Source organism: Ipomoea triloba, chromosome 12 (genome assembly GCF_003576645.1).
Source record: "Ipomoea triloba cultivar NCNSP0323 chromosome 12, ASM357664v1".
In the NCBI taxonomy this organism is placed as follows: Eukaryota; Viridiplantae; Streptophyta; class Magnoliopsida; order Solanales; family Convolvulaceae; genus Ipomoea; species Ipomoea triloba.
Genome location: NC_044927.1, coordinates 8,838,083 through 8,863,801, shown reverse-complemented (window position 1 = coordinate 8,863,801; position 25,719 = coordinate 8,838,083). Strand labels below are relative to the sequence as shown.

Sequence of the window (25,719 nt, the reverse complement as noted above, 5' to 3'; positions counted from 1 at the left end):
TGCCTCTTCAACTGATTTCATCACGATAAGTGATGGCTCCTGTTTAATAATAACAATGTTTTTGGTTCAATCCTCTCTATTCAGTCCAATGCAAAAATTTTAGTACAATTGCATTTTTATACAACCCAAATTTCATGATTGAAGATGGAAAATTTGTTGACCCTTCAAGCGTTTTTTTTTTTTGTTGGGCGAATCAGATTGAAAGTAGTATGCATCATTAGATCCCTTTAAGTAAGCCCTCTCCCGAATATAAGTGAAAGAGATACGTTGATGATATGATTTTGCCCCTTCTCTATCATTTCTTTCAGTTTTCAGCATTCAATTTGTGCAAGTAATGCATACTCATTGTTGTTATGCTATTCATGTTTGCAACTCATACAACAAAGCGGGCACCTTTAAACCCAATATAATTATAAAAAATGAAATAGCAATCACCCAAAAGTAACAATAATATTGTTGACCTATTTTAGATTCAAATTTGTTCCTTTTACAAACTAGCACCACTAACTCAATTGCACATAAGACACTACCAATAAAAAGAAATGGACAAACAATGAAGACGAAATAATGGCAAACCTATTCAAAAGCGAATTAACAAAACATAGAATAATTTCAACCAAAAGTAGTATCTACTACCTAATACCATACTAATTACAATAAATATTTAGATAATTGTTTTTAGAAAAGTCCAAACATTAATTTTAATGTCAATTATAATGAACTTCTCCTATATAATCATGCATTGATATATTTTGAATTACTTATTCAAATATGAACATTAGGCATTAAATCAGTCGTGTAATGTGTGTGTAAAAACTAGTGCATGTATATATATAGAGTTAATTCAATTTTTTATCCTAGATTTATTCGGGTCAATCCATTTTTAGTTCTTTTTTTCAAAACATCCCCGTGTTGTCCTAGTATTATTGTGGCACGATCATTTTGGGTTCTCTATTAACAAAATTGTTTGAATGGCGTTAAATACAATGACATTTTAGTCTACGTACTAAATTCTAAGTGTTAAATCATTTTCATTTTTAGGTTCTAGATTTATATGTGTCATTTCATTTTTAGTCCTTTTTTTTGTCAAAACATCAATGTTGGTCCTAACATTATTATGGTATGACCAATTTTTTTGTTATTCGTCAACAAATATGTTTAAATTACATTAAAAATGTTGTTATTAGTCATTCAAAACCCTCCTTTTTTTTCTTATTGGTAATAGAATCACAAGTCTTGTGAATTTTTATGAAAAATAGACTTATGCACTAGACTTAAGGTTTGCCATGAAGTAGACTTTTGGACTTTTTAATTACACTTTTTGAATTTTACCGTAGACTTATGTATTGGTAATAAAATATTTTTATGAAGTAGACTTAAGATTAACCATGAAGTTACTTGTAGTTTTTCAATTGCACTTTTTTAAATTTTGTCGTGGACATGGAGGATTTCGAGTTGTTAATAACGTTATTTTTAATGTCATTTAAACATATTTGTTGACGGATGACCAAACATGGTCATGCCACAATGTATAATGCTAGGGCAAACAAAAATGTTTTTTTTTTAAATGACAAAAAGTAGAATGACACAAAAATCTATGACCAAAAAATTTTTAAAAAAATACTTAATACTTAGAATTGAATAGACCAAAATAACCTTGTAGTTAATGTCATTTAAACGATTTTGTAGAAAAATGATAAAAATGGTCATGCCACAATAATAACTTCAACCAAATGGAAGTTTTGAAAAAGAAAAAAAAAAAAAAACTAAAATTGAACTAACACCTATAAATCCCGGACTACAAATGGAATTAAGAGTGTGTGTGTGTGTGTATAGAGAGACTAATGATCAAATGAGTCCAACCTTTCACATGAATCTGTGTGGAAAAATCTAGGCCATTGATGAAATCAATAGCTCATATTTCGCCAACTGTGCAACTGTGCATTAAATAGCACAGATCTGTTCACACTGACTCATGGGAAAGGGTAGAGACTCATTTGATTTTGAGTATATATATATATATATATATATATATATATATATATATATGCTTGCGTTCAAGTGAGAACTACCCCTTAGGTGAGAACCTGCTAACTACTATAAGAATGCACAATCTACTCTGATCTGAAGTAGATATTGTGCATTCATGTAGTAGATTCTATGCATTCATGTTGGTTCTCACGTTCTCACCTAAGAGAAAAGATAGCATGTCAAGGAGCGACTAATGAGAAATGTAATTGTAGGAGCTTCTAGCACGGTCCGTAATTTATTTACTTTTTTAGAATCAAAGAGATGGGGTCGTCCAAGTGCATTTTGAGGTCATAAAGGAAATTTAATAATTTGTAATATTCTAAAAATTTCAATCACATACAATAATTAACAAAATTAATCCACGGTTATTGTCATGTAAAATTTCTTTAAAATTAAATTGCTTCTTTCCATTGGGCAATGATGCTAGGAGTTTCGCAATGTCGATTTCCTAAGAATGCTAGGAAATAATGGATTACTACAATGAACTTGAAGAAGGGTGAACACTTTGAATCATATAAAGGAAGTGTGGGGAGAATTGTTACGGAAAGTAAAGAGAGTTTGTACATGTTATTAGTGAAAAATCATAATTTTCAGGTGTGCGTGAAAAATGGTCTGTCCAACACACGGTATATAAAACTTGAGATGTAATATCACAGGAACATATAAGACCTTTGGCTTATCTCCAATTTTCTAATGAACTTTGGCACCCCCGAATGCACAAAGTTTAGGCTTTTTAAGTTCATTTTGAAATTTGATTTGTACTCTTTATGCTCGAAAAAAATTACTGTGTATTTATACTTATGCAAACCCACATACGTTTCCAATGTGAAACAAAAACTACTTAAAGTTTTTCTCAATTTCATTTTTGACAACTCAATGGGTACACCATTTTGAGTGTATAATGTATAAAATTCATCTTGTCAATTACGAAAATGCAAATCCACTTTACCCCACACAAATATATATAAGGTGGATCACGCTCAAACACTACACCAAAAACAGTATTTAGCGGCGGTTATGAATTCGTTTAGCGGCGGTTTTAAACCGCCACAAATGCATTTCCCGGCGGTTATTCAACCGTGACTAAATAGTGTGTCGCGAACGTTTTAGCGGCGGTTTTAACCCGCCACAAATGCATTTCCCGGCGGTTATTCAACCGTGACTAAATAGTGTGTCGCGAACGTTTTAGCGGCGGTTTTAACCCGCCACAAATGCATTTCCCGGCGGTTATTCAACCGTGACTAAATAGTGTGTCGCGAACGTTTTAGCGGCGGTTTTAACCCGCCACAAATGCATTTCCCGGCGGTTATTCAACCGTGACTAAATAGTGTGTCGCGAACGTTTTAGCGGCGGTTTTAACCCGCCACAAATGCATTTCCCGGCGGTTATTCAACCGTGACTAAATAGTGTGTCGCGAACGTTTTAGCGGCGGTTTTAACCCGCCACAAATGCATTTCCCGGCGGTTATTCAACCGTGACTAAATAGTGTGTCGCGAACGTTTTAGCGGCGGTTTTAAAACCGCCGCTAAAATATATTATTATTTTTAAAATTTATTTTTTCATTTTATTTTTATAATTTTCAAATTTGCATAGCAATCACAAACAAACTCTGTACATACAATACACATCCAATAATTTAAAAGAAAATCAATTATAATAATATTTGTCAAATAATAACATCAAACAATATTCAAGTACAAAATTTTACATATTATTTGAATTACATAAATAACTAAAAAGTACTTTTACATATAAAAAAATCCATATTTGACATCTTTGTATCTATGGACATAAAAAATCCACTTTCTGAATCCGGTTTCTTGCTTCATCTGTTTCCCTCATCTCCTCCCTGGATTCAACCTTCAACCTCTGCAATTCAAGAGTTGTATACATAAGCTTATCTTCAACTCATCCATAGACTGCCAAATTACCAAAACCAAGCATTCAAGAATCAATCAACAACTTATGTAAAATCCAATGAAAAAACAATACTGCCATAACATAAGCCCATTAATTATCTCCAGTATGAATTGATGAACAGATAATAGTATAGTGTTCAAGGAATGAAAGGTGAATCCACATTGTAACTAAAACAGTTTGCATCTTGCACTATTTATAAAGCAAGGCTAGAGAAAACATTGGACTCTAAGAAAATAAAGTTGTCATATATAAATTCTTTATGAACTAGACAGAAGTTTCAAAAGGAATAAGGAAATATTTAGGAGAGTAAATGAAAGGAAGATTACAAACTTACCTATACCGAAGCAATACAGTCACAATAACCTTCAGTAGGAGCTCTCATTCGCATAAGAATATGCCAGCTGAAACAACAAGACAATTATGTAATTTCAACTCAGGAAATTTCAGTTTTAACCTACGGTAAATATTAAATCCTACCTTATATCAAACAATATATAGTCTCATTTTCAAAAGTTATTACGCACCAATTTGAAGTGTGAGGCATTGCTTGAAGTTAAATGCTTAATAAGAGACCTAAATAAGTACAAAAATTTAGTAAGAAAACATGTACTTGTAAACAGAAAAACAAATGTGAACAAATAAATACTAACCGTATAGACTAAGCCTAAAATTAGAAACAAAAATACTCAGCAAAAAGGACCACTGGTCAATTAGCAAACAATTAGTATCTTTGGTTGAGCGATATTTTGACCACCTCAAGGGCATGTGGAAGTTTTAGGGCATAGAGAGAGACATGATTTAAGGGCATGACAAGAACATTTCTCACTTGGCCTCCTGTCAGCGTAGCAAGATCTTGAAGATTGGCCTTCCTGTTTTCACCAACCTACATGTATGCATTGCCAATTATTTTTTATCATGTCAGAATTCAAATAACTGAAACCACAGTAATTATGATTATGTCTAATACTTGGGAAAGTAATACCTTGATTCCGACACGAAGTTTGTCGAGCATAAGAGTTGCTAGGGCATTGTTATCCACATCTTCAGCTATAATAAAGAAGGGTCTTTGTCTCTATAATAATATGGAGTAAGGCATAAATCTCCAAGGCAACTTACTCTAAGCCTATATCATTATCAAGAATTTGAGAAAAGAACAGTACCTTCATAGGCAACTCCAAGATTTTCACAATAGCATTTATGCTTGAGATTTTCACAATAGAGTCGTAAGCAAGTATTTATGAAGAATTATGCTTTGCATGTGAATAATAATTGCAATAGTATATCAGCCATCAGATTATGAAAACTTACACATTTATGTTCTTCTGGTTTGTAATGAAATATGGAGTGATGTATCCCCTATCTAGCTTCATCCCCTCCACAACTTCTAGCTCATTTAATAATGTCTTTCCATCTTAGAATAGAAGCAAGGACCTACAACATTAAGAAATTAATTTGAGTTGTTCCTTTAGCAATGTTAATAGTATTAAGAAAACAAATACAAGCACTTACTTGAATTGTGATGACACCTTTCTTGCCTACTTTCTTCATAGCCTTAGCAATTAACTCACCAATTTCTCTCTTCCCATTTACAGAGATTGTCCCAACCTGTAAGTGTAGAAAATTAAGTAGCATTAATGAGAAAATGACTGCAGAGACGGACTTGGCCCATTACCAGCAACGTCATTAGTAGCATTAGCCACTTGCTTTATAAAGCTTGCTCCAACATTCTTGACTTTGTTATTGAATTCAGCACTCTTTTTGCAACAGCGACACCATCTTTTGTGACTTTGGGAGCAGCCCAACTTTTTTATCAATTCCCTTATATTCACAACCAAGCCCCCAAGCCTCCAACCTTACAAACAATGCAAAGACAATAACACTGGAACTCTCTCCCCTTCTTTCTCTATCTCTATCACAGGCACAACACTCAATGGTCAATAGATTACAATACAGAACTGAGATATTTACTTGATCCACTGTTCTCTAATTCAATGATGTCAATAGATCAAAGAGCAAAGCAATGAATTTTGTTTCAAGGGAACAATTAACTATTTAAGTTTTAATATTATATCATTATATTCCTCCTCCTGGTTGTCACATTTGGTGATAACAGTTCATACTTTGAAATGTTAACTTCACTTATTGCTACTCCTACTATTTTCACTAATAATAATTGTGTGCACATCTTGCTGACTCGATATAAGAACAAGCACAAACACATTCATGAGGATAAATTCTTAACAGAGGAATTGATTAAAGACCAGAGTAGTATAAAAAACGAGAGCGGAGAAAATACCAAGGATGTTGTATCAGGAAGCGACAACCACTGATCAAAGAGCTTCTTGGCAACATACGAATTAGCTTTGATGGCCAATGGAGACACCTCCTGGAGCTACAGGAGCTACATCACCATTAAAATCCAAATCCATCGCGACCTCTCCAAGAATTAGAATCAACTCAAACCAATCCTTAGATCTTCGAGCTCTCCCCTTCCCTCTAGCAAACCCTAAAAGGAGCCAAGACACCTCTCCTCACATCAAAGTGACTTCAATTCAAACGGCACTGCGTACTCCCACCCAGAGCATTCGGATTGAAGGGATACCAAAAAGCTTCAATTCGCGAAGATTTTTTGGGATTCTCCGAATCGAATGAATTATCATCTTAGGGCTGATTTTGAATATGTGAGAGAGTGACGAGATTTAGGATTTTAGGGCAGAGAAGAGAACTGAGTGATTTAAAATGGTAGGAGTTATTTAATTATTTAGATTTCCCTATTAAATTTGGAGGTGGTTCCTATAACCGCCTCAAAATAATTATTTAGAGGCGGTTTTATATAAACGCCGTTAAGTATATGTCGCTAAAAGAACATTTTGTTGTAGTGAAATTAATACCTTAATTTAACTGGTTAAAATGTCAATTTTACTAATTTTCTAACCTGAACTAACTCCAATATTCCGGTCTCCATATTTGTTAGGAATTAAAATACGATATGGGGTGCCATCGCTACTGCGTCTGCATTCTTCTTTTATTTATATTTGGTTGGAGTTGAAGTTTCAGCTTATGTACATAGTAGTTAGGACTTAGAGTTGACAGTGAAATGTTAATCGTCGGTTAAGTTAGTTTTGTTTTCAATTTAAGCGTGTATATATTCTACTTAAATAATACAACAGTGAATAAATTAAATATATTTTTTAATTTTGCATTGACTATTATATTTTGGATTATAATTATGTGAATTGAACATTGAATGGTATGTGAATGTGTCGGATTAATGGAGTATATGAACATTGCACGTTGAGGTTAATCAAGTAAATATTGATGAGTTAGTTACCAGTTTTTTTGTTTTTTTGAAAACGAGTTAGTTACCAGTTAAGTTTATGTGATGGGCATTAAAACTTCTAGGGATTTTTGATTCGTCACACAATACATACTTTTAAGAGTGTGTTTGGTTCATGGGTTTACACATGCACTAAAAATGAAAATCAAAATTATAGTTAGTGTTTTGCTGTTAACTTTTTAAAACATAGCTATGTAATTTGATTACCCCTTCAATTAAAAATTACATTCCCTAATTAAAAAATGTAGCATTTCATCTTATTGGTAATATGATTTTTAAGTTTGGATTAGTGTTTTTAAATTTTTTGTTTTGATTTTTTTTTGTTCATATTGGATTATATATTGGTGCTTTGGATGTCATTATATTAGGATCAATTGGCTTTATTTTTTTTTATTTTTTTTGGATTTTTAGAACATTTATTCCTATTATAAGTCATACATAACCAAACATCAATATTGATAAGCATTCCAATTCCACCTACTACTAAACATGCAAAATACTTTCATCAAAACACATATCATTACCAAGTATTCGATTCATATTCTCATGTGCGAAGCAAACACACTCTAATTTTTTTTCGAAGCAGTTATGATTTTTTTTTTTTTGGAAGTAGTTATGATTTAGATAAGTATAGCATTATAAATTGTTTTAGCATCATATAAGAATGACCGTTTAAAACAGCTATATGAAGTACATGTTTATCAACAATTTGTTTATATTTTTTAAATGATGATATAATTTTTGTTGAATACTATCAATTAATTTTGTTACAATAAAGTATTTGTTCATATTAGGGTTTACACTTGTGACCTCCCATTCGGGAGAATGAGTTATATCAATTGACCACAAGATTTTGGCAAAATGATATACTTTATTTATACTATTAATCAATAAAATAAAATCAATTGTAACCGTTATTTCTGATGGCATCAATAATGGCAAAATGTTAATTTTTAAAGTCTTATGATCAAATGAGAAGGTATTTTATAATTCTTTTTCTTGTGGTTTAAGGGCATTGCTGTTATTTATTTTTTTATAAAGAAGGTCTGAAGTTCGAGATACATCCCACATGTAGCTAATGTTATACTCGGTGCAAGAGATATTGTTATTACCTTAAAAATATTTACATAGTTTTATAAATCTAAAAAATAATTTACAATTCTTAGTTTTCTTTATTTAATAAATTTATTATTATCAAAGTTTAATTCAATATTAGTGTTTAGCATTTAAATACAATGAAATAGATGGGCGTGTATCATTTTCTTCTTCACCCCATCTAAGTTAAAAAGTAATGTTCGTTAAATCTTTAATTGAAATTTTTAATAATTTAAGAGTTTAATTGCTATTTGGCATATAGTATAATTTTAAAGATTTCGTAATGAATTGATCGATGACGACATGTTACATCAGAATTCGATAAAAATTTAACTTATATATCAAGTAATAAAGTTCTAAGTTAAATTTTACTCCGTATTTGTGAAGATTTAACTCAAATTTTGAATATTTTATCCGAATAGAAATAATTTTAATTTAAAGAAAATGAATTTTAGACAAATTTGTATATATACTTGTCCACAAAGGCAAAATTTTCCCTTTCTAAGGACCTATATGGATTCGATAATTTAGTGGTCTGTTTGGTGGAAGGACATGTGTCTAGTGTTCACAAAAAGTCCACTACATTTGGTGTAACTGTCACGAGTCATTATTTTATGGAACATGGTCTACACAATTTGTGTGGACCACAAATAAAAAATACATTATTTTTAAATATTAAAAATACATTATTTTATATATTATCAAATAATATACTTTTAGTATATTAAAATCTATCTTGTATTCATGGTCGACAAAATTATGTAGACTATGATCCACGGAAAAATTTGTCACTGCAATAAATTATACGATTTTATAGACCTTAAATCAAAATAACATTTAAATTATGTGTCTACCATTTCACATATAATATGTTAACCGTAATAGTGTGGGAAGTGGGAACAAATGTGGTATATATACTCACAACTCACAAGTAATGTTAAGAATTATCCAAAGAACACAGCAAAAAACTATTCTGATCTCCAGGCCACACCACCAGCGCTCCGTCGTCATAGCAAAATCTAACGTTAACACCTTTGTTTATATGTCAGCAGTTGGTGGCACCGACGACGTCTCCGGCAGGGTTAATCCAGCTGGAGTCAGCGGCGGGGGCACCTCTGGTCACCACCGGCGCGGCGTCGCAGAATTCATGGACGACGCCAAGCACGCATTATTCTGTTCTGCCCATGGCCACCACCGCTACCCGGCAATGCCTTACTTACTGGTGCGAAAAGGGGCGGAGGTTTTTAGAACGGAAGAATGGGTGGCGGCGGCGCTGCAGTCTTTGAAGCTGTCGAGGAAGATTGTGGCCCTGTTGCTGCTGGCAATGGCGACTGTATCTATGTTACTCAAATTCGATCTCGATTTCCTCATCATCGGGAACCATGTGGTAAACAATGAGGAGTTGATGAGGAAGACCACAAAGAATGAGCACCCACCGTTGCTTCTTCCAAATTTTTCTAGTATGATGTCCCTAACAAACACTTTATTCCTACCTAACTGATAAAGAGTATTATATTATAGTAACAAACACTTTATTCACACACGAGAGTCCCTCTACATTTAAATATTCCATTAAAGACTAAGCTGCGGTCAATCCTTTTTCCATTTTTTTTAATTTATAAATTGCTAGTTAGGCATATTATTAGGAATTTAATAATGAAAACAAACTTGTACAGGTCCCAGAAATATGGATGAACCCAAATAGTGAAAACTACTATCAGTGTATTGCTCGACCAAGAAACAGATTAGGTACATATGCCAAAGTTTTTTGTTTTCTTTTTTCTTCTCCAATATGATTAACTCTTGTTGATGAACACCTTTTATGCTTTCAGGGATAGGGTCGTCGTCTGTGACAAATGGTTATATTCTAGTTCATGCCAATGGAGGATTAAACCAAATGAGAACAGGAGTACGTGTGCATTAATATGCTCAGCCTTCTACCTTTATTGGAAATTTTCACTTTTACAACATGTTTGATTCATAAAATAAATCATGAACAATTTAACATTCATGGAAATAGACAAATTCCATAAGAGGAATAGTCATTCCTAGGACCTAGGGGTCACTGGTATTAGCTATTCCCAAACTATAGGGAATAGCTTTTATGTTACAATACAAAAAAATACCCTTTGTCTGTGTATATATATAATTAAATATATGCATTTATAAAATACATTATATTTATTGAACTATATATATAAATTCATTAATAATAATAATAGTAATAATAATAATAAAGGATAGTTATGTCATTTGAATACTTATTCCATTTTCATTCTTTAAACTAATCAAACCTGTAATACAATTCTTGAAGTCTATTCTTTAGTGAACCAAACAATAAAATAAATTTATATTATATTCCTTATCTATAACATTCACTATGGAATAACATTCTTGTTCCTTCAAAATCCATTATGTGAACCAAACATGCTATTAATGGAATTTGTTTTTTTTTTTTTATTAAGAAGTGAAAATTTGAGTTAACTTCGCCTAATAACGTACTGCTGCAGATATGTGATATGGTTGCCATAGCTAAAATTATGAATGCTACACTTGTTCTTCCTTCCCTTGATCATCAATCTTTCTGGACTGATCCGAGGTAACAACCTCTTTATTGTCTGCTGATTCAGAATATAATTGCCTTGGCCTTCTGTTTTCTCTTACAATGGTTGCTCTTCAGTGATTTTAAGGATATATTTGATTGGAGACACTTCATTCAAGTTCTAAAAGATGATGTTAAGATAGTTGAATATCTGGGAGCAGAATATGCATCAGTGAATCCCTGACTGATGGCTCCAGTGTCCTGGTCAAAGCCCAGTTACTACAGAGAAGAGATCCTTCCTTTACTTAAGAAGCATAAGGTGATCAAGTTTACCCACACAGATTCAAGGCTTGCCAACAATGGCCTAGCCTCTTCTACTCAGATGCTTCGCTGTCGGGTAAACTATGAAGCTCTTCAATATGCACCTGAGATCAAGGAGCTTGGGAAGAAGTTGGTGGATAGACTAAGGGATAATAGTGATCCATACATTGCTCTTCATTTAAGGTATGTATGTGATCACCATTTTTGTTGGTTATGTTGTGGGAGTAACAACTAACAAAGCTAACTGTTGGGCGGAGGCCGATGAAGCGCCTAGTCCAGCACAAACTACAGCTTTTGACGTAGTGGTATTAGAGCCAAGTCACCTGTCTCTCAAAAATGCGCTTTTGCTGTTAGCTATAGCTTTTGACATAGTAGTAAGCGCTTGATTCTAACAGTAACTATGTTTTGAGTGCAGATATGAAAAGGACATGCTTGCATTTACAGGCTGCAGCCATGGCCTGACAGCAGCAGAAGACAAGGAGCTTCGGGTTTTGAGGTACAGTGTGAAGCACTGGAAGGAGAAGGAGATTGAGAGAAGAAAGGAGGGTGATGGGAGGCTGCCCTATGACCCCCAGGGAGGCAGCCTTGTTTCTCAAGGCAATGGGTTACCCCTCCACAACAAAAATCTACATTGTTGCAGGAGAAATTTATGGTACTAACAGCATGGACAAATTCCGGGCAGAGTACCCCAATGTGTTCTCTCACTCAACACTCGCAACACAGGAAGAGCTGCAAGTGTTTAACCGGTATCAGAAGCGCCTTGCTGCCTTAGACTACATTGTGGCCCTTGACAGCAACGTATTCGTTTACACATATGACGGAAACATGGCAAAGGCAGTTCAAGGGCATAGAAGGTTTGCCGGGTTTAGGAAGACCATTAGCCCTGATAGGTTATAACTTCTTCCCTCATATTCTTATGCTTAGGTTTTCCCATGTCTCTCTAGGGAAAGTCTAATAACCTCATTATATATAACTTCTGGTGCTTTTCAGGTTGAATTTTGTGAAGTTGATAAATTTGTTGGATAAGGGTGCTATAACTTGGGATGAGTTTTCCATGGAGGTTAAGGCCATCCATTCCAATAGGGTTGGAGCTCCATACCTTAGAAAAGCTGGAGGGTCACCAAAAGTAGAGGAGAACTTCTACGCGAACCCTCTTCCTGGCTGTGTCTGTGACAGATCTCAGAAACATATATAGGTTGTAAATTGCAAGATCTACTAAAGGAATTGGACTATCATGCCCTTAAGATCAAGAAAAAAACTTCGATGATACCTTAGAACTAAGCTATTCGACAATAGAGATCTTGGAAGCAGATATACAAGTCGTTAATCAAGTATGAATTTAGAATGTTTAATCTTTCACTGTTCATTGCAGATTAGCAGATATGCAAGCCATTGTTTAGTGTGTATTGAAAATTTTATATTCTTTACAGATTCAAATGTAAAAAATTGATGAAAATCTTGATAAAAATAATTATACTACTGCAGCATCTATTTTCTTTAGTTGGGAGGATATTATTGTGATTGAAGTAAAGAAGAAGCATCTTAGAGGAAGAATTCATAAATAATATGGCTAAGCAAACAACAATTTCTATTCAATGTAACTGAAATTTTACCACATTGATGGCACATAGACTTGTTCTTTCAGGTTCTGTGTAGCACTTTCAGTGGGAAAACCCCTTACAGCGCCAATCGTCCACTGGGATATTATCCCTGCAGAAATAGCAAACCGAAGTTGCCTCTCCAAAACATCTTGGTTCTCGAACATCTCTGGCTGAGTTGTGAGTTTTCTCATGATCCCCGCAACAACAGCATCACCAGAACCGGTTCTGTCACATGTGAATGGCGTTATAAGTACATCTTCAGTGCCAACTACAACCCCCTCAAAAGACGGGGTGTAATAATGAAGCCGAAGGGTTCCATCCGTCACAAACAAAAACTTCAAACGATCATGCCACAATGGAGCTATTTCTTCCCGGCTATAGTGGTAATAATTTCTTATCTTTCTGGTTTGCTGAAAATCCTCGGCAAAGTATTGAGGTTTATAATTTCTTTTACGTTCATAATGATCTTCGTCAAGAAGAAATTCTAGCTCGGTCCTTGAAACTTCAATGATATCTGCTTGCTCCCAGGCTCCCCTAATCATTTCCAAAGTCTCATCCTGCGATTTCCATAAAGGCAGTGGCAGATTCAAATCAAAGAATATAAGGCCACCAAACTTTTTTGACCATGAAATTGCTTTGAAAAGGGTGGAATGCATAGTGGGAGATGTTAGGACTTCTGAATTAAAATGGAAAATTCTAGCCTGCAACAGAACATCAGAACCAAAAATTAGTTCCAGATACCCAAAATCCCAGAGGATGCTACTCTTATGTACATAATTTCCAATGCTATCATCATATCATCTAAGCAAAATATCCATCAAAAAATCATATTCAAAATTGAAATTGCAATCTATCAAGTTATTTGCAGAGCTATTCTCAGCAACTTCTTATGCAAGTATTGAATATCTATTTACATCTAATAAGTAATAACAGACACAAAAACTCCATTTCAGAGGCAACAGTATACGCCAACAGAAATTACATTGGTGCCTTTCAGCAATCACTCATTCCTAGTGCATAAAATGCATAATCGCCCGGGATATCCCAGCCAAGTTGATCAGGCTTTTGACTTGATAACCTAACTACAAGATTACAAGTTCAACTCCCAACGAAAACGGCCAATTGACCTTCTTGGTGCAACCTAGGTTGGTTTAACTCCATGTGGTCACAAGGCGACGTTTTACCCAGTGCACCCCAAAATGCATAATCAACACGGGTAACCGCATAGCAAGTTGGTGAGACTGTTGACTTGATAAATAAACAGTTACAAGTTTGACTCCAGCGGTCTATTGGACTTGTTTGAGTTAATCAACTATGGACAATCTAAGTCGATTTACCTCTATGTGGTCACAAGGCGATGTTTACCCAGTGCACCCCAAAATGCATAATCAACCGGGTAAACTTGGTAACAAGTTGGTGAGGCTATTGACTTGATAAATGCACGGTTACAAGTTCGACTCCCCACGGGAACAGCCTATTCGTCTTGGTTTGAGTCAATCAACTATAGCCTTGATGGTTGCCTTTTTAAGTAATAAAGTGCAAAGTTTGATTAAAAAAAAAAAAACTACACTATACCTCTTTGAGCACAGCAAGATTCAATTCAGAGCTGAGCAAAGAATCTTCAGCACAGTCCTTAACTTTCTCCACCTTCATTTTCCCATTCTCAAACTTGATTTTCATATAGGAACAACCTGTCCTCGCATTTCCATCAAATCTCACGGCCCTCGTTTGCACTTTCTCATTATTCATCAATAGAACCATCTCTTCCCCAAACTCGTCATCCCCGACTTTCCCCATAAACGCGGCCCTCCCACCCAGCCTCACGTGAGATATAGCCACATTTGACGGCGGCCCTCCCGGAGCTCTGACGAACTCAGGCGGGTTCCACTGCAGCATTTTCCATTCGGAATATATATCCGGGTCCATTTGCTCCGGCGCCACCCTCACCGTGGGCACGAACTCCTTCTGGGCCGCCCCGAAGCAGCATATCAGAGGCGGGGATTCGTACGGAATATCCATACCGTCGTCGTAATCGTCTACCTCGTCAGCATTTACCGGAGGCTCAATGAAGGAATCAAATTCTTCGGTGTCACTTTGAGTTTCTTTTCTCGGACGACCCCTGGACCTTTTTGTAGCGACAGATTCTATGGTTTCAGTTTGAGGTTCTTTTTTTGGACGACCTCTGGGCTTTCTCGTAGAGGTAGTTGAAGAAGGTTTGGGGCCACGGCGGGAGGTTTTTGAGGGTTCTTGAGTGGTGGTGTGGTCATCGGCGGAGGACTTTGGCGGATTTGGGTGGCAAACGTGACGGTGTTTGGGTAAAAAGGTTGATACTTTGAAATGGCTAAGAGAATTGAGGGCTAGAGAGTGAGAATGCCGAGAAAGAGAAGATGGAAGGAAATGAATTGCTGCCATGGCCATGGCTGTTGGTGTTAGGGTTTATCCATTTCTATTTTCTAGCAATGTTGTGGGATTAAAGGAGAGGGGTTTTGACTTTCAGCCATATCCGGGTCATTGACCCGAATAATAAAATCGGCAATTGCACTTTACATTACTAGATTAGTTCCCAATTTAGGATTGTCATTCTTCTTTCTTCTTTCTTTTTTCTTTTTTCTTTTTTAGTGAGAAACAACACCGCCTCGGCAGCGACTATTTAATTCTTTTAAACTTTAGCTTGCTCCTTCCGCATCAACTTGAAGAAGCTCAATTCATTCTGTCAGGTGAATCCTCAAAAATTTTAGTCTCCCAAATGACCATTTGTTCAAGATTAGTCGGATAATTCGCACATTTGTTCCCTTCCCTCAGCACATAAGTGAATACCATACATTCATAGCTTTTACAAGGAATTTACAACAATAGCTTCAGAGTCGAGTTCAATGCAAAGTTTATGAAAGCCACTCTCTCTGTCGAGTCATAAACCCTCCCTTAGACCCCACAATTTGATAGAGAAACTATTTGTATTCTCCACATTCACGGTGAACCCCATGATCCAGTTTCCAAGATGGTCCCAAAACAAACCCCCAACACTAGCAAGGCCAAAGAACGCGTTTCTCGCCTCATCATTATTGAATTTGCTATATCCTTTAGAGGGGGAGACCACCCTACCCACATAGATTTTCCTCCTTTGATATCAATCCTTTTGTAGAGGAGTCGAGCAACCTCTTTAGCCAGAGCCGTCGCGGTAGCAACAATTTGATTTGGATCAAAGAGGCCCCCCATTAAAGACAAGATTATTCCTAGCTTTCCAAATCTCCCACAGCATGAAGAAAACTTAACATCCCACCACATGTATCTTCGAGGCAAGCATAGTTGGTACAATTATTTTTAACCTAATCACTGAGAGAAGCAAATCTGCGAAGGTTAAAATCCACAAGGTCATATGTCCTTATCCAGCACTCTTGAGCCACGCTACATCCCCGGAGTAAGTGATCCAGATCTTCTTCGTCACCCCCGCAGGCCAAGCAGGATTCATCGGCAATCAGATCCCTTCTATGTCCCTCCACATTGGTCAACACCCCTTACCTTTGATCACCAATCATATGAACATCTTGACCTTCTCGGAGCACTTGATCTTCCAAATCCAAGAATGGTCTTCTGCTCCTTCGTTGTTACCTACAACAATAGAAAAAGTAAAGGCAAACGAGAACTTACCTGTAGAGGAGCCTTGCCAACAAATTTTGTCCTTAGTATTTGTATTAATAGGAATGGGAATGGCACGGATAATCTCCACCAAGCTATCAAGAAGGACATCATGGAGCTTAGGAAGATCTCAATTTCTGTCCTCCAAGTTGAAATCAGAAACTCTGGCGTTCTCTTATTTCTCTAACCCTTATGGGATATCAACGTCCAGAAGAAGCCCCAGGGTTAATTCAACGAAAATGCCAAATGGTGAGTTTTTGTTTTTGTGTTTTGTTTTTTAAATTTCGAATCAAGGTAATTTAAAGTCTTATATTCTTATCTATTAAAGTAGGGTATGTCCTAAATTGAGACTTATCTTAGCTTCATATAAATTGTTGTATTGTTCTCATCTCAAGAATGAAATAGACATAATAGTATTCAATAAAGTGAAGAGAATACAAGGGTAAGAAAGAAAATCATCATTATTTATTATTTATCCTTCAACATAATATATAGGAGTACAAAATATACAAAGTCCAGTCCACATCTATTTATTTACAACATTGACATTATATGACTCTGTTACAATGTAGTATCTTTTCATAGCTACTTTCTCAACTTACTGAAGCACAAAGAGTCAACAGTTGCCTCTACTAAGGCTCGAACCCACTCCCCTCCATGTGGGAGTGTAAACCGGGTGCCACTAGACCACACTACAAAAACTTAATGAGAAAAACTTAGTTGAGGAGAAGGGTACATTAAATTAGTTGCACTTAGTATGTGTGTTCTTGTGTTGCACTAGTTGTTTCAACTAAAAATCTTTAATTAAGAAAATTATATCAAAATTCAACCATAGGAAAAAAAATATAGTTTATGGTCTTCAAGAGTCAATCTTCATGACTGATTCAAGAAAATGCTCCCTTGATTCTATATATATATATATATATATATATATATATATGTATATATATGTAAGATTTTCCCTAATAGGGTTGACTTCATATGAGACAACACCTTCCCGTGAGACAGTGCGACAACGTGAGTGCACATAGTCTACTTTACGAATGCACACACCCTAAACTGTGTGCACTCATGTAGGCTAAGTGCACACACTTTAGGCTGTGTGCATCCGCGTAGTAAACTGTGTGCACTCACGTTGTCGCATATCTGTCTCACGGGAAGGTATTGTCTCATATGATTGTAATTCTTCCCTACCTAATAATATATATATTATATATTATATATTAGGGCCTTAATTAAGTGGTGCAAGTTGACTAGGCTTATTAAGTGGTTTGGTTGTACTAAATAACTAGTAGTAGTTATTCAACCTAACTCTGTGCCTATATAAACCTGTATTGATGGGATACAGGACAAGCATTGTATAGCACATACAGTTCCCGGTACTCATACTGCTTAGTAGACACCAGTACACCATCTAGGGTTCTGAGTAGGGGTGTAAACAAATCAAATAATTTTGATTCGATTCGTGATTCGAATTCGAATCTGAATTTGAATACACATTTTGATTCGAATATTATTCAAATTCAAATACAAATCAGGATAGATTCGATTCGAATAGTATTCGAATATTCGGAATATATATATATATACATACAAGAAACTAAACCAGTAAAGGCATAAACCCTAAGCTAAAATAAAAGGACCGCTTCAGTGTTGCCCCAAAACAGCAAAACCATTACTCGTAGGCACAGGATTTGCGGCTTGCACACCCCGTATACCCGTAGATAGCTCAGGCTGCGCTGCAGGGGTCCCGACCTCCGGAGACTCATCCACAACAACAGACTTACCTTTCTGCTTCCTCAATTTGCGTCTGAGACGCTTTCTCTGCTTAGCATTTAATCCTTGCATATCAAAACCAAAAGGGACCTCAGAAGCCCCATGTGCCTCTTGAGTCAACTCCTTAGTCCCCACACTAACACCCTGGCCTTGCACAACAGACTGTCGAACTACCTGGGGCTGCGGCGTAAGTACGGGACCCAGGAGCTGACTCGTGGCAGTACCAGTTCCAGAGGTACCTGCAAAAACAAACTTGGGCCCCGCGGGGCCTCGTGGCAACTGTGTAGTACCCAGAGCCGTGTTAATTCCAAACCCACCGCTTCGGCACTCATGAGTTGAGTGCTCCTGTTTCCTGCAAGTCAAACAATACCCAGGCATCCTTTCATATTCAATCGGCTGCTAGAAGCCAACATCCTCCCCCCGGGCAATTACTACCCAACCGGACAAAAATCCTATGCAACAGAGGTTTTAATAGATCAATTTCAATCTTTACTTTCGCAACATTGGGCCTAGAAAACTTCGCCGTAGCAACGTCAACATGCAAAAAATGCCCTATAGGCTTGACTAGTTGTTTGAGACACGGTATCGAGAAACAGTTAGCCTTAAGATTGGGTAATAACACCCAAACCAGGGCTAATGAAGTCTCGAACCGTGTGTCAAAGTCACTAGTCCACCTGAACAAACGCGTCGGGCACCGGCCATTGAACAAAATCTGGCCCTTAATCAAAATATCAATACAATCCTCCGGGCTAGAAAAAACAAGAAAAACATGCCGAGGATCAACCAAACCAACCTCGACCGTCCCTTTTAACACATAAGATTTAGCAAAGTGGGACTGGATTTCAGATAATAAAGGTCTACCATGCGAAAATTTTCCAACAAGTAAATTATTTTCAATCTTGTTCATCTGAGCGACCTATGAATTTCAACATTTTTCTCAGAAATTATAGGCATAGAAGACATATTAAAAAATGAAGATTGCACCCCAACACCAAAAGCACGAAATAAATTTGAAAAATTAAGAGTAGGTTCAGGCGCAGCTTTGTTATTATTTTTGTGTTGATTTTGAGTCTGACTTTGACTTTGTTTAGGCACATCATTTAGACTACGGTCTTTCGCATGCAAGTGAGGAATATAACCATGAGCTTGATGGTCCAGTGTTCGACTCCCCACCACTACCTTAGCCGAACCAACCCCTTTGAAGGAAGACAAATTCGGCCGAGTAGCAGCAACAGAGCCCGACACAGCAGACTTACCATGCGCAAAACCATGACCATTTTGCATTACTAAGTTCGAACCCGTGTTCAACAAAACCTTAGTAGGATTAGAAGAGGCTGAACCACCATTCATGTTGGCAGTATGAACCCGATTCTGCTCATTATGTAGAGCACGAACATGGTTATTATTGTGAGGAGAATTTTGGGTCTGTTTATGGCCACCTTTCGCCACCTTAGCCGCACCATTTTTATAAAAAATTGGAGCAGAATAGGACGGCAAATCAGCAGCGGGAGGGGCCTAAGAAACATTAGAATTAACAGCAGCAGTAGCAACCTTAGACAAAACCGAATGGTAACCACCACGCTTAAACTTTGACCCAAAATTCACATGCAAAGGTCTACCCTTAACACTAAGATTAACAGTAGAACCCTTGCCACCATTAATCTTGGTTCGCTGCACAGTGCTAGGCTTGGCATGGAGTTCAGGTCGGTTAAGCACCGACTGATCAACACCAATAGAGGCCACCTGTGCATTCGAACCAGAACCAAAGGCAAGCGTAGGAGCAGAAATCTTACCTGAGGAGGCCGCAATATTCAAGCCAAAAGGCCGCGTCGTAGTAGCACCATGCACAGGGGTTTCCGACGCCTCAGTGATCCCCTTACGAGCCTCCAGTGCTGCAGCTTTGGGCGGACGGTCCATCGAAACAGTCGCCATGGCCGGCGACAAGGGAGGAGCGCCACCATCCCGGGCTGGGAGAATTGGAGCCAATTCGACCACCTGAGAATGGTTCGCACTAGGCGAGACGAAGGAGGCACTCGGGAGAGGATCACCAGTGAGCAAGGCGCAAATCGCCTCCTTCGAAAGCTGGTATCCCTCTCGCCGAATCTTCTCCACATATCGGCGTGCTTTCTGAATGCAAACCTTGAGGTCAGCCGGACGGCGATCATCCACCACCCGACTAGAGGCCCGAGGAGTCGAAGCCTCCACCGTCACAACTATGGTTTTCCCGCTATCGACCTTCACCCCAGGAACAGTCACTACACCACCCTCAACATTGGCAGTCGCCAAAGGCACAGCCGGGGCCGCCAACACCGTCCCCTTCAATCTGATTGCTCCATCCGGTTTGCCTCATTGAGGCGATCATCCATTAGTGTTTAGGGGTTAGGGTTTAGGGATAAGATTTAGGGTTTAGGGGTTAGGTTTTATGGTTTAGGGTTTAGGGTTTAGGGGTATGTATTTAGGGGTTAGGGTTAGGATTTAGGGGTTAGGGTTTAGGATTTAGGGTTAGGATTTAGGGGTTAGGGTTTAGGGTTGGGATTTAGGGGTTAGGTTTTAGGGTTTAGGGTAAGTATTTATGGGTTAGGGTTAGGGGTTAGGGTTAAGGGGTTAGGATTTAGGGGTTAGGGTTTAGTGGTTACGGTAAGTATTTAGGGGTTAGGGTTTGGGTTAGGGGTTAGGTTTTAGGGTTTAGGGTAAGTAGTTAGGGGTTAGGGTTTAGGGTTAGGATTTAGGGGTTAGGGTTTAGGGTGTAGGGTTAGGGTTTGGATTTAGGTGTTTGGTTTTAGGGGTTAGGGTTTAGATTTAAGGGTTAGGTTTTAGGGTTTAGGGTAAGTGTTTAGGGATAGGATTTAGGGTTTAGGGTAAATGTTTAGGGTGTAGGGTTTAGGGGTTAAGTTTTAGGGTTAGGATTTAGGGTTTAAGGGTTAGGATTTAAGGTACATGAAACTAAAGTAGGAGCTTGAGATGGAGTTTATGAAACTAAAGTACATGAGGTGAACAGAGGGCAAACTCAAAGGTAAACAAGGTTATTCACATAGGGCAATTCACCTGGCTTGGTTAGTATTTTAGTTTCCACGCGTTCAAAATCATAGGAGTATCATAGGGTTTAGGATTTAGGGGTTAGGATTTAGAAGTTAGGGTTTAGGATTTAGTGGTTAGGATTTAGAATTTAGGGTTTAGTGTTTAGGGTAAGTATTTAGGGGTTAGGGTTAGGGGTTAGGGGTTAGGGTATAGGGGTTAGGGTAAGTATTTAGGGTTTAGGGTTACGATTTGGGGGTTAGGATTTAAGGTTTAGGGTTACAATTTGGGAATTAGGGCTAGGATTTAGGGGTTAGGGTTTAGGGTTAGGGTTAGGATTTAGGGGTTAAGTTTTAGGGTTTAGGGTAAGTATTTAGGGGTTTGGGTTTTGATTTAGGGGTTAGGGTTTTGGGTAAGGTTTAGGGTGTAGGGTTTAGGGGTTAGGGTTTAGGGTTTAGGGTAAGTATTTAGGGGTTAGGGTTTTGAATTAGGATTTAGGGGTTAGGGGTTAGGATTTAAGGTAAGTATTTAGGGGATAGGGTTTGGCGTTAGGGGTTAGGATTTAGGGGTTAGGGTTAGGGTTTAGGGTAAGTATTTAGGGGTTAGGGTTTAGGGTTTAGGGTAAGTATTTAGGGGTTAAGGTTTAGGGTTTAGGGTTTAGAGGTTAGTTTTAGGGTTTAGGGTTTAGGGGTTTAGGGGTTAGGGTTTAGGGTAAGTATTTAGGGGTTAGGGTTTGGAGTTGGGGGTTAGGATTTAGGGGTTAGGGTTAGGGTAAGTATTTAGGGTTAGGGTTTAGGGTTTAGGGTAAGTATTTAGGGGTTAGGGTTTGGAGTTAGGGTTTAGGGTTTAGGGTAAGTATTTAGGGGCTAGGGGTTATGATTTAGGGGTTAGGGTTTAGGGTTTAGAATTTAGGGTTTAGGGTTAAGGGCTTAGGGTTTAGGGTAAGTATTTAGGGGTTAGGGTTTTGAGTTAGGGCTTAGGGCTTAGGGCTTAGGGCTTAGGGCTTAGGGCTTAGGGTTTAGGGTTAAGGGTTTAGGGTTTAGGGTAAGTGTTTAGGGGTTATGGTTTGGATTTAGGGGTTAGGGTTTAGGGTTTAGGGTTAGGATTTAGGGGTTAGGGTTAAGGTTTAGGTTTAGGATTTAAGGGTTAGGGCTTCAATTTAGGGGGTTAGGTTTAGGGTTTAGGGTTTAGGGTTTAGGGTAAGTATTTAGGGGTTAGGGTTTGGTTTTAGGGTTTAGGGTTTTAGTGTTTAGGATTAGGATTTAAGGGTTATGTTTTAGGGTTTAGGGCAAGTATTTAGGGGTTAGGGGTTATAGTTTAGGGTTAGGGTTTAGGGGTTAGGGTTTGGATTTAGTGTTTAGAGTTAGGGGTTATGGTTAGGGTTAGGGTTTAGGGTTAGGGTTTAGGGGTTAGATTTAGGGTTTAGGGCTAGGATTTAAGGGTTAAGGGTTAAGGGGTTAGGAAGTACTTCAGGTACTGCCACAACCACAATGGTAACCTGCAGATTTATACAACTTTTGTAACATATTCAAAAGCAATCATACATGAAAAACTAAAAAAGGTAATAAGCATACTGCTATAGTGAAGATTTTAATAGCCCCATCTATAGCATCGCCAACTTTAGTCTTCCTAGCTTTAAAATGAGGATCCTTGGTGTGCTCAGTGAAGAATCTGCACAATGATACTCAACTCTAGGAGGAAAACATTCTTTCAAATAGAAATAAGTGTCTGTCGAACTACAATCTTAAAATACCTGATCACTAACAGTTTCTGCATATGGAGTCTCTCCAACAGCCACAATGGCATATGACAAGTGTTGACCACTAAAGGTTTCTTCTAAAGGAGTTGGCTCAAAGATTATTTATGTTTTGTCTCCCATCACTTCTTTTAGTGCATCCAAAATGGTTGTGCCTACAAAACACAAATCATCTGATGAATATGCTTGAATGAAACCAGTTCATTGCAAAATACCACCCTGCTTGAGTGCAGAATAATCCCCAATTCTGATCAAACATTGATAAATGATAAGGCACAAAAAGCATATGCTTTACATGTACTTGGTACTTAAGCACAGCAACAACAACAAAAAAGGCTATAGCTAGATAGTAAATACCATACATTTTCATATATATATGGAGCATTTGTTGGGAGGGGCCAGGGGGTTAACAAACTTATATTATTCAATCTCTGTGGCAACATATCACAAGCACAAACTACAAAAGAAAGTTAAACTCTTAAATTAAATAACTTGATATTATAGAAATTATCACTCATCATACTGCCATCATTCCAAAGTATCTCAAATTTAAAAGGCACCATCACCTGCCAACATTCAACAATGCAAATATATAAGTGCTACTGGGGTAAGAGATGTTGTTTCCTAGGTTGTGAGGATAAGTGTTCAATCTCGTCATTTATACCCAACATGACGCATTCACGATAATTTGAGCCAGGGTGCTTATCCCGTCAATTCCTTCCCAGTCTGTAATCACAAAACCCTGGAGTAGACATTGCATTTAATTTAGCAAATTATTTTATACCAAGACAGCTACAGATCCATATTACAAAGATACAGAGCAATCAAGAAACAAGCAACAATCTATTGGGGTTGTTTCAAATTTCAATTTAAGAGAACTGGCAGATTACTAAGTTTAAGACTCTCATTACCCAAATTAAAGAAGAAAGAGTATTTTCCAATTTTAACATCAGAATTAAATATATATGAAAATTTTAAATATACATATTCTGAAAATTAGTGGATGTCCTTCTGGTGGTTGGCCTTGTAAGCCCGTCATAAGACAGCTCAATTTTCTAACAACTTCAGTGTCTTCACTGAAACTCTTCCCCATCTAGGGTCTTACTGACCTGTTATAAACAAATTTATTATAGAGTATTATCTTGCAGTACATATGCGGGAAAGAGAAATTGAACCTAATACCTCTTAAAATGTCTAAGCCCAATCTCATTGGGTTAAAAGGCCCTTGGAATGGATAGAAAATTATGAACTGAACAACTTCATATTGAGAATAACCCATAAGGAAATGGAGCATGGAAAGAATTTAATAATGGGGAATTTCAAACTTGCTACTAAAATCAGCATAATTTGTTAATCAAGAAACTTTACAACAGTACCAAGTTGAATCCTCGTGTTATACAGCAAATTTGAATTTTCTAAATCAAAATGAACCCTCAGATTCCAAGATTAGATAATGAGGAAAATTAGTATGGGGTAGACATTTATCCAACATAAAACAGTGGCACCATAGACATTGTTGTTCCCATGAATCGCATCAATTCAGTAGATGATCGGAATACCGAGCCGGATCATACTCACAGAATACCCACAATCTTGCTTTCCCCAGTCATACTTGATTCATCAAGTGCAAGAGAGTGTCCAGATATTACAAGTCTATCAGCATGCACCTGAAGGGAATTTAGCAAGCAAGAGAGTACTGATGAATGAAATTAAATCATAGAGTCCAAGACCCCTGGTTGGAGGAGGGTGATAGATTTCACCTGATCACCAATCTTTAGAGGTACAATATCAGCAACAACAATCTCAAATATTGGAATTGGAGTTCTTCTCCCACCTCGGACAACCTGAACATTTTTTACACAATTTAAGGTTAAGCAAGAATTAGTGTGAGAGAGAAAGTTTAGCTAACTTATTCACCACACCTCAAGTTGGGGTCAAGAATTCTTGAGAGTAATGGGAGATAACCGGCCAAGAGGACAAAAAGAATTACCCCATACGACCAAATGTCCGCCTTCTCGCCGTCGTACCCTCTCTTGGTGATCACCTCCGGCGTCGTACCTAGAACTGACTTGATCTGCTCGTTGATCGCGGCTTGACCTGAGGGATTACGGCCAAGCATCATTCTTCTTCAAACAGCTCCCCTGAAACCCAACCTCCGTCTGAGATCGAAACGAAAACCCGCCGGTAAAACAAGATTCGAGACGGGGATGGGGAGAAGAAGCGAAAATCCCTTAATTTCTAGTACAAAGTAATAAAGACAGAGATTTCTCTGAAGGATGAGGTGCAGATTGAATTATATAGCAGGGAAGACAGTGAAATTGTTTAACAAGTACGCGTGTGGCAGCCTCGTGCCCATGACATCATTTTTAAAATGGTCCTCAATTACTAATTGAACAAAAATAGTTCATTGATTATGTAAACTTTTATCAATTTAATGATTAAATTGAGTGAATTTTGTATAACTGAAAACTCATGATTTACTTCAAATTTAATTCAAATTGATAGTTGATGACCAATTATATTTGAGAATGATGACATAATCGAATGGTTATTTAAGTATTACAATTATTTATCTTATAATGAATTACTATATAAACTATATATTTTTCACACACTCATAAAGTGATTGTAGTGGTATCCATGGTTAATTGGTTAGTTAATACACGAGTTATGATGATAACTTTTAAAT

The 25,719-nt window shown here is 37.2% G+C and overlaps 3 protein-coding genes and 1 pseudogene across 20 annotated transcripts; 1 reads left to right on the top strand and 3 right to left on the bottom strand.

Moving 5' to 3' along the window:
- Positions 1-3,663: 3,663 nt before the first annotated feature.
- LOC115998310 (chaperonin CPN60-1, mitochondrial-like) lies at positions 3,664-6,656 on the bottom strand. 16 transcript variants are annotated; one of them, XR_004093871.1, is made up of 8 exons: positions 6,248-6,656; positions 5,461-5,556; positions 5,112-5,382; positions 4,934-5,023; positions 4,602-4,834; positions 4,429-4,524; positions 4,286-4,352; positions 3,664-3,950 (listed from the first exon to the last, which is right to left on the bottom strand). XR_004093871.1 is itself a non-coding variant. In XM_031237848.1 (8 exons), the coding sequence occupies exons 3-7, from the start codon at positions 5,319-5,321 to the stop codon at positions 4,317-4,319; spliced, it is 285 nt and encodes a 94-aa protein (XP_031093708.1). In that variant the 5' UTR covers positions 5,322-5,382; positions 5,461-5,556; positions 6,248-6,656; the 3' UTR covers positions 3,664-3,950; positions 4,286-4,316. The 16 variants fall into 16 exon arrangements, 2 of the variants coding, with proteins under 2 accessions (XP_031093708.1, XP_031093709.1); XR_004093872.1 differs by having other exon boundaries at positions 4,476-4,524; XR_004093875.1 differs by having other exon boundaries at positions 4,706-4,834.
- Positions 6,657-9,317: 2,661 nt separating this feature from the next.
- Positions 9,318-12,441, top strand: LOC115999314 (annotated as a pseudogene).
- Positions 12,442-12,708: 267 nt separating this feature from the next.
- On the bottom strand, positions 12,709-15,318 carry LOC115997916 (fructokinase-like 1, chloroplastic). Its single transcript, XM_031237337.1, has 2 exons — positions 14,423-15,318; positions 12,709-13,548 (listed from the first exon to the last, which is right to left on the bottom strand). The coding sequence occupies exons 1-2, from the start codon at positions 15,263-15,265 to the stop codon at positions 12,856-12,858; spliced, it is 1,536 nt and encodes a 511-aa protein (XP_031093197.1). The 5' UTR covers positions 15,266-15,318; the 3' UTR covers positions 12,709-12,855.
- An 8,908-nt stretch (positions 15,319-24,226) lies between these two features.
- LOC116000233 (calcium-transporting ATPase 5, plasma membrane-type-like) lies at positions 24,227-25,348 on the bottom strand. Of its 3 annotated transcripts, none has more exons than XR_004094081.1 (3): positions 24,953-25,348; positions 24,791-24,874; positions 24,227-24,697 (listed from the first exon to the last, which is right to left on the bottom strand). XR_004094081.1 is itself a non-coding variant. In XM_031240267.1 (3 exons), exons 1-3 carry the CDS (start codon positions 25,150-25,152, stop codon positions 24,605-24,607), a joined length of 309 nt encoding a protein of 102 aa, XP_031096127.1. In that variant the 5' UTR covers positions 25,153-25,346; the 3' UTR covers positions 24,227-24,604. The 3 variants fall into 3 exon arrangements, 1 of the variants encoding a protein (XP_031096127.1); XM_031240267.1 differs by having other exon boundaries at positions 25,021-25,346; XR_004094080.1 differs by having other exon boundaries at positions 24,227-24,874.
- Between the last annotated feature and the right edge of the window lie 371 nt (positions 25,349-25,719).

Coding starts and splice junctions, on each gene's coding strand:
- LOC115997916 (XM_031237337.1), bottom strand. CDS start 15,265: ATGGCCATGGCAGCAATTCATTTCCTTCCATCTTCTCTTTCTCGGCAT. Junction 13,549..14,422: donor ATCTTGCTGTGCTCAAAGAG/GTATAGTGTAGT, acceptor GTTCTGTTGCAG/GCTAGAATTTTCCATTTTAA.
- LOC116000233 (XM_031240267.1), bottom strand. CDS start 25,152: ATGATGCTTGGCCGTAATCCCTCAGGTCAAGCCGCGATCAACGAGCAG. Junction 24,875..25,020: donor CGGACATTTGGTCGTATGGG/GTAATTCTTTTT, acceptor AAAAATGTTCAG/GTTGTCCGAGGTGGGAGAAG. Junction 24,698..24,790: donor CTCTAAAGATTGGTGATCAG/GTGAAATCTATC, acceptor AATTCCCTTCAG/GTGCATGCTGATAGACTTGT.
- LOC115998310 (XM_031237848.1), bottom strand. CDS start 5,321: ATGAAGCTAGATAGGGGATACATCACTCCATATTTCATTACAAACCAG. Junction 5,024..5,111: donor TCTTGGAGTTGCCTATGAAG/GTACTGTTCTTT, acceptor ATATTATTATAG/AGACAAAGACCCTTCTTTAT. Junction 4,353..4,777: donor CTACGCTGACAGGAGGCCAA/GTGAGAAATGTT, acceptor TTGTTGTTTCAG/CTGGCATATTCTTATGCGAA.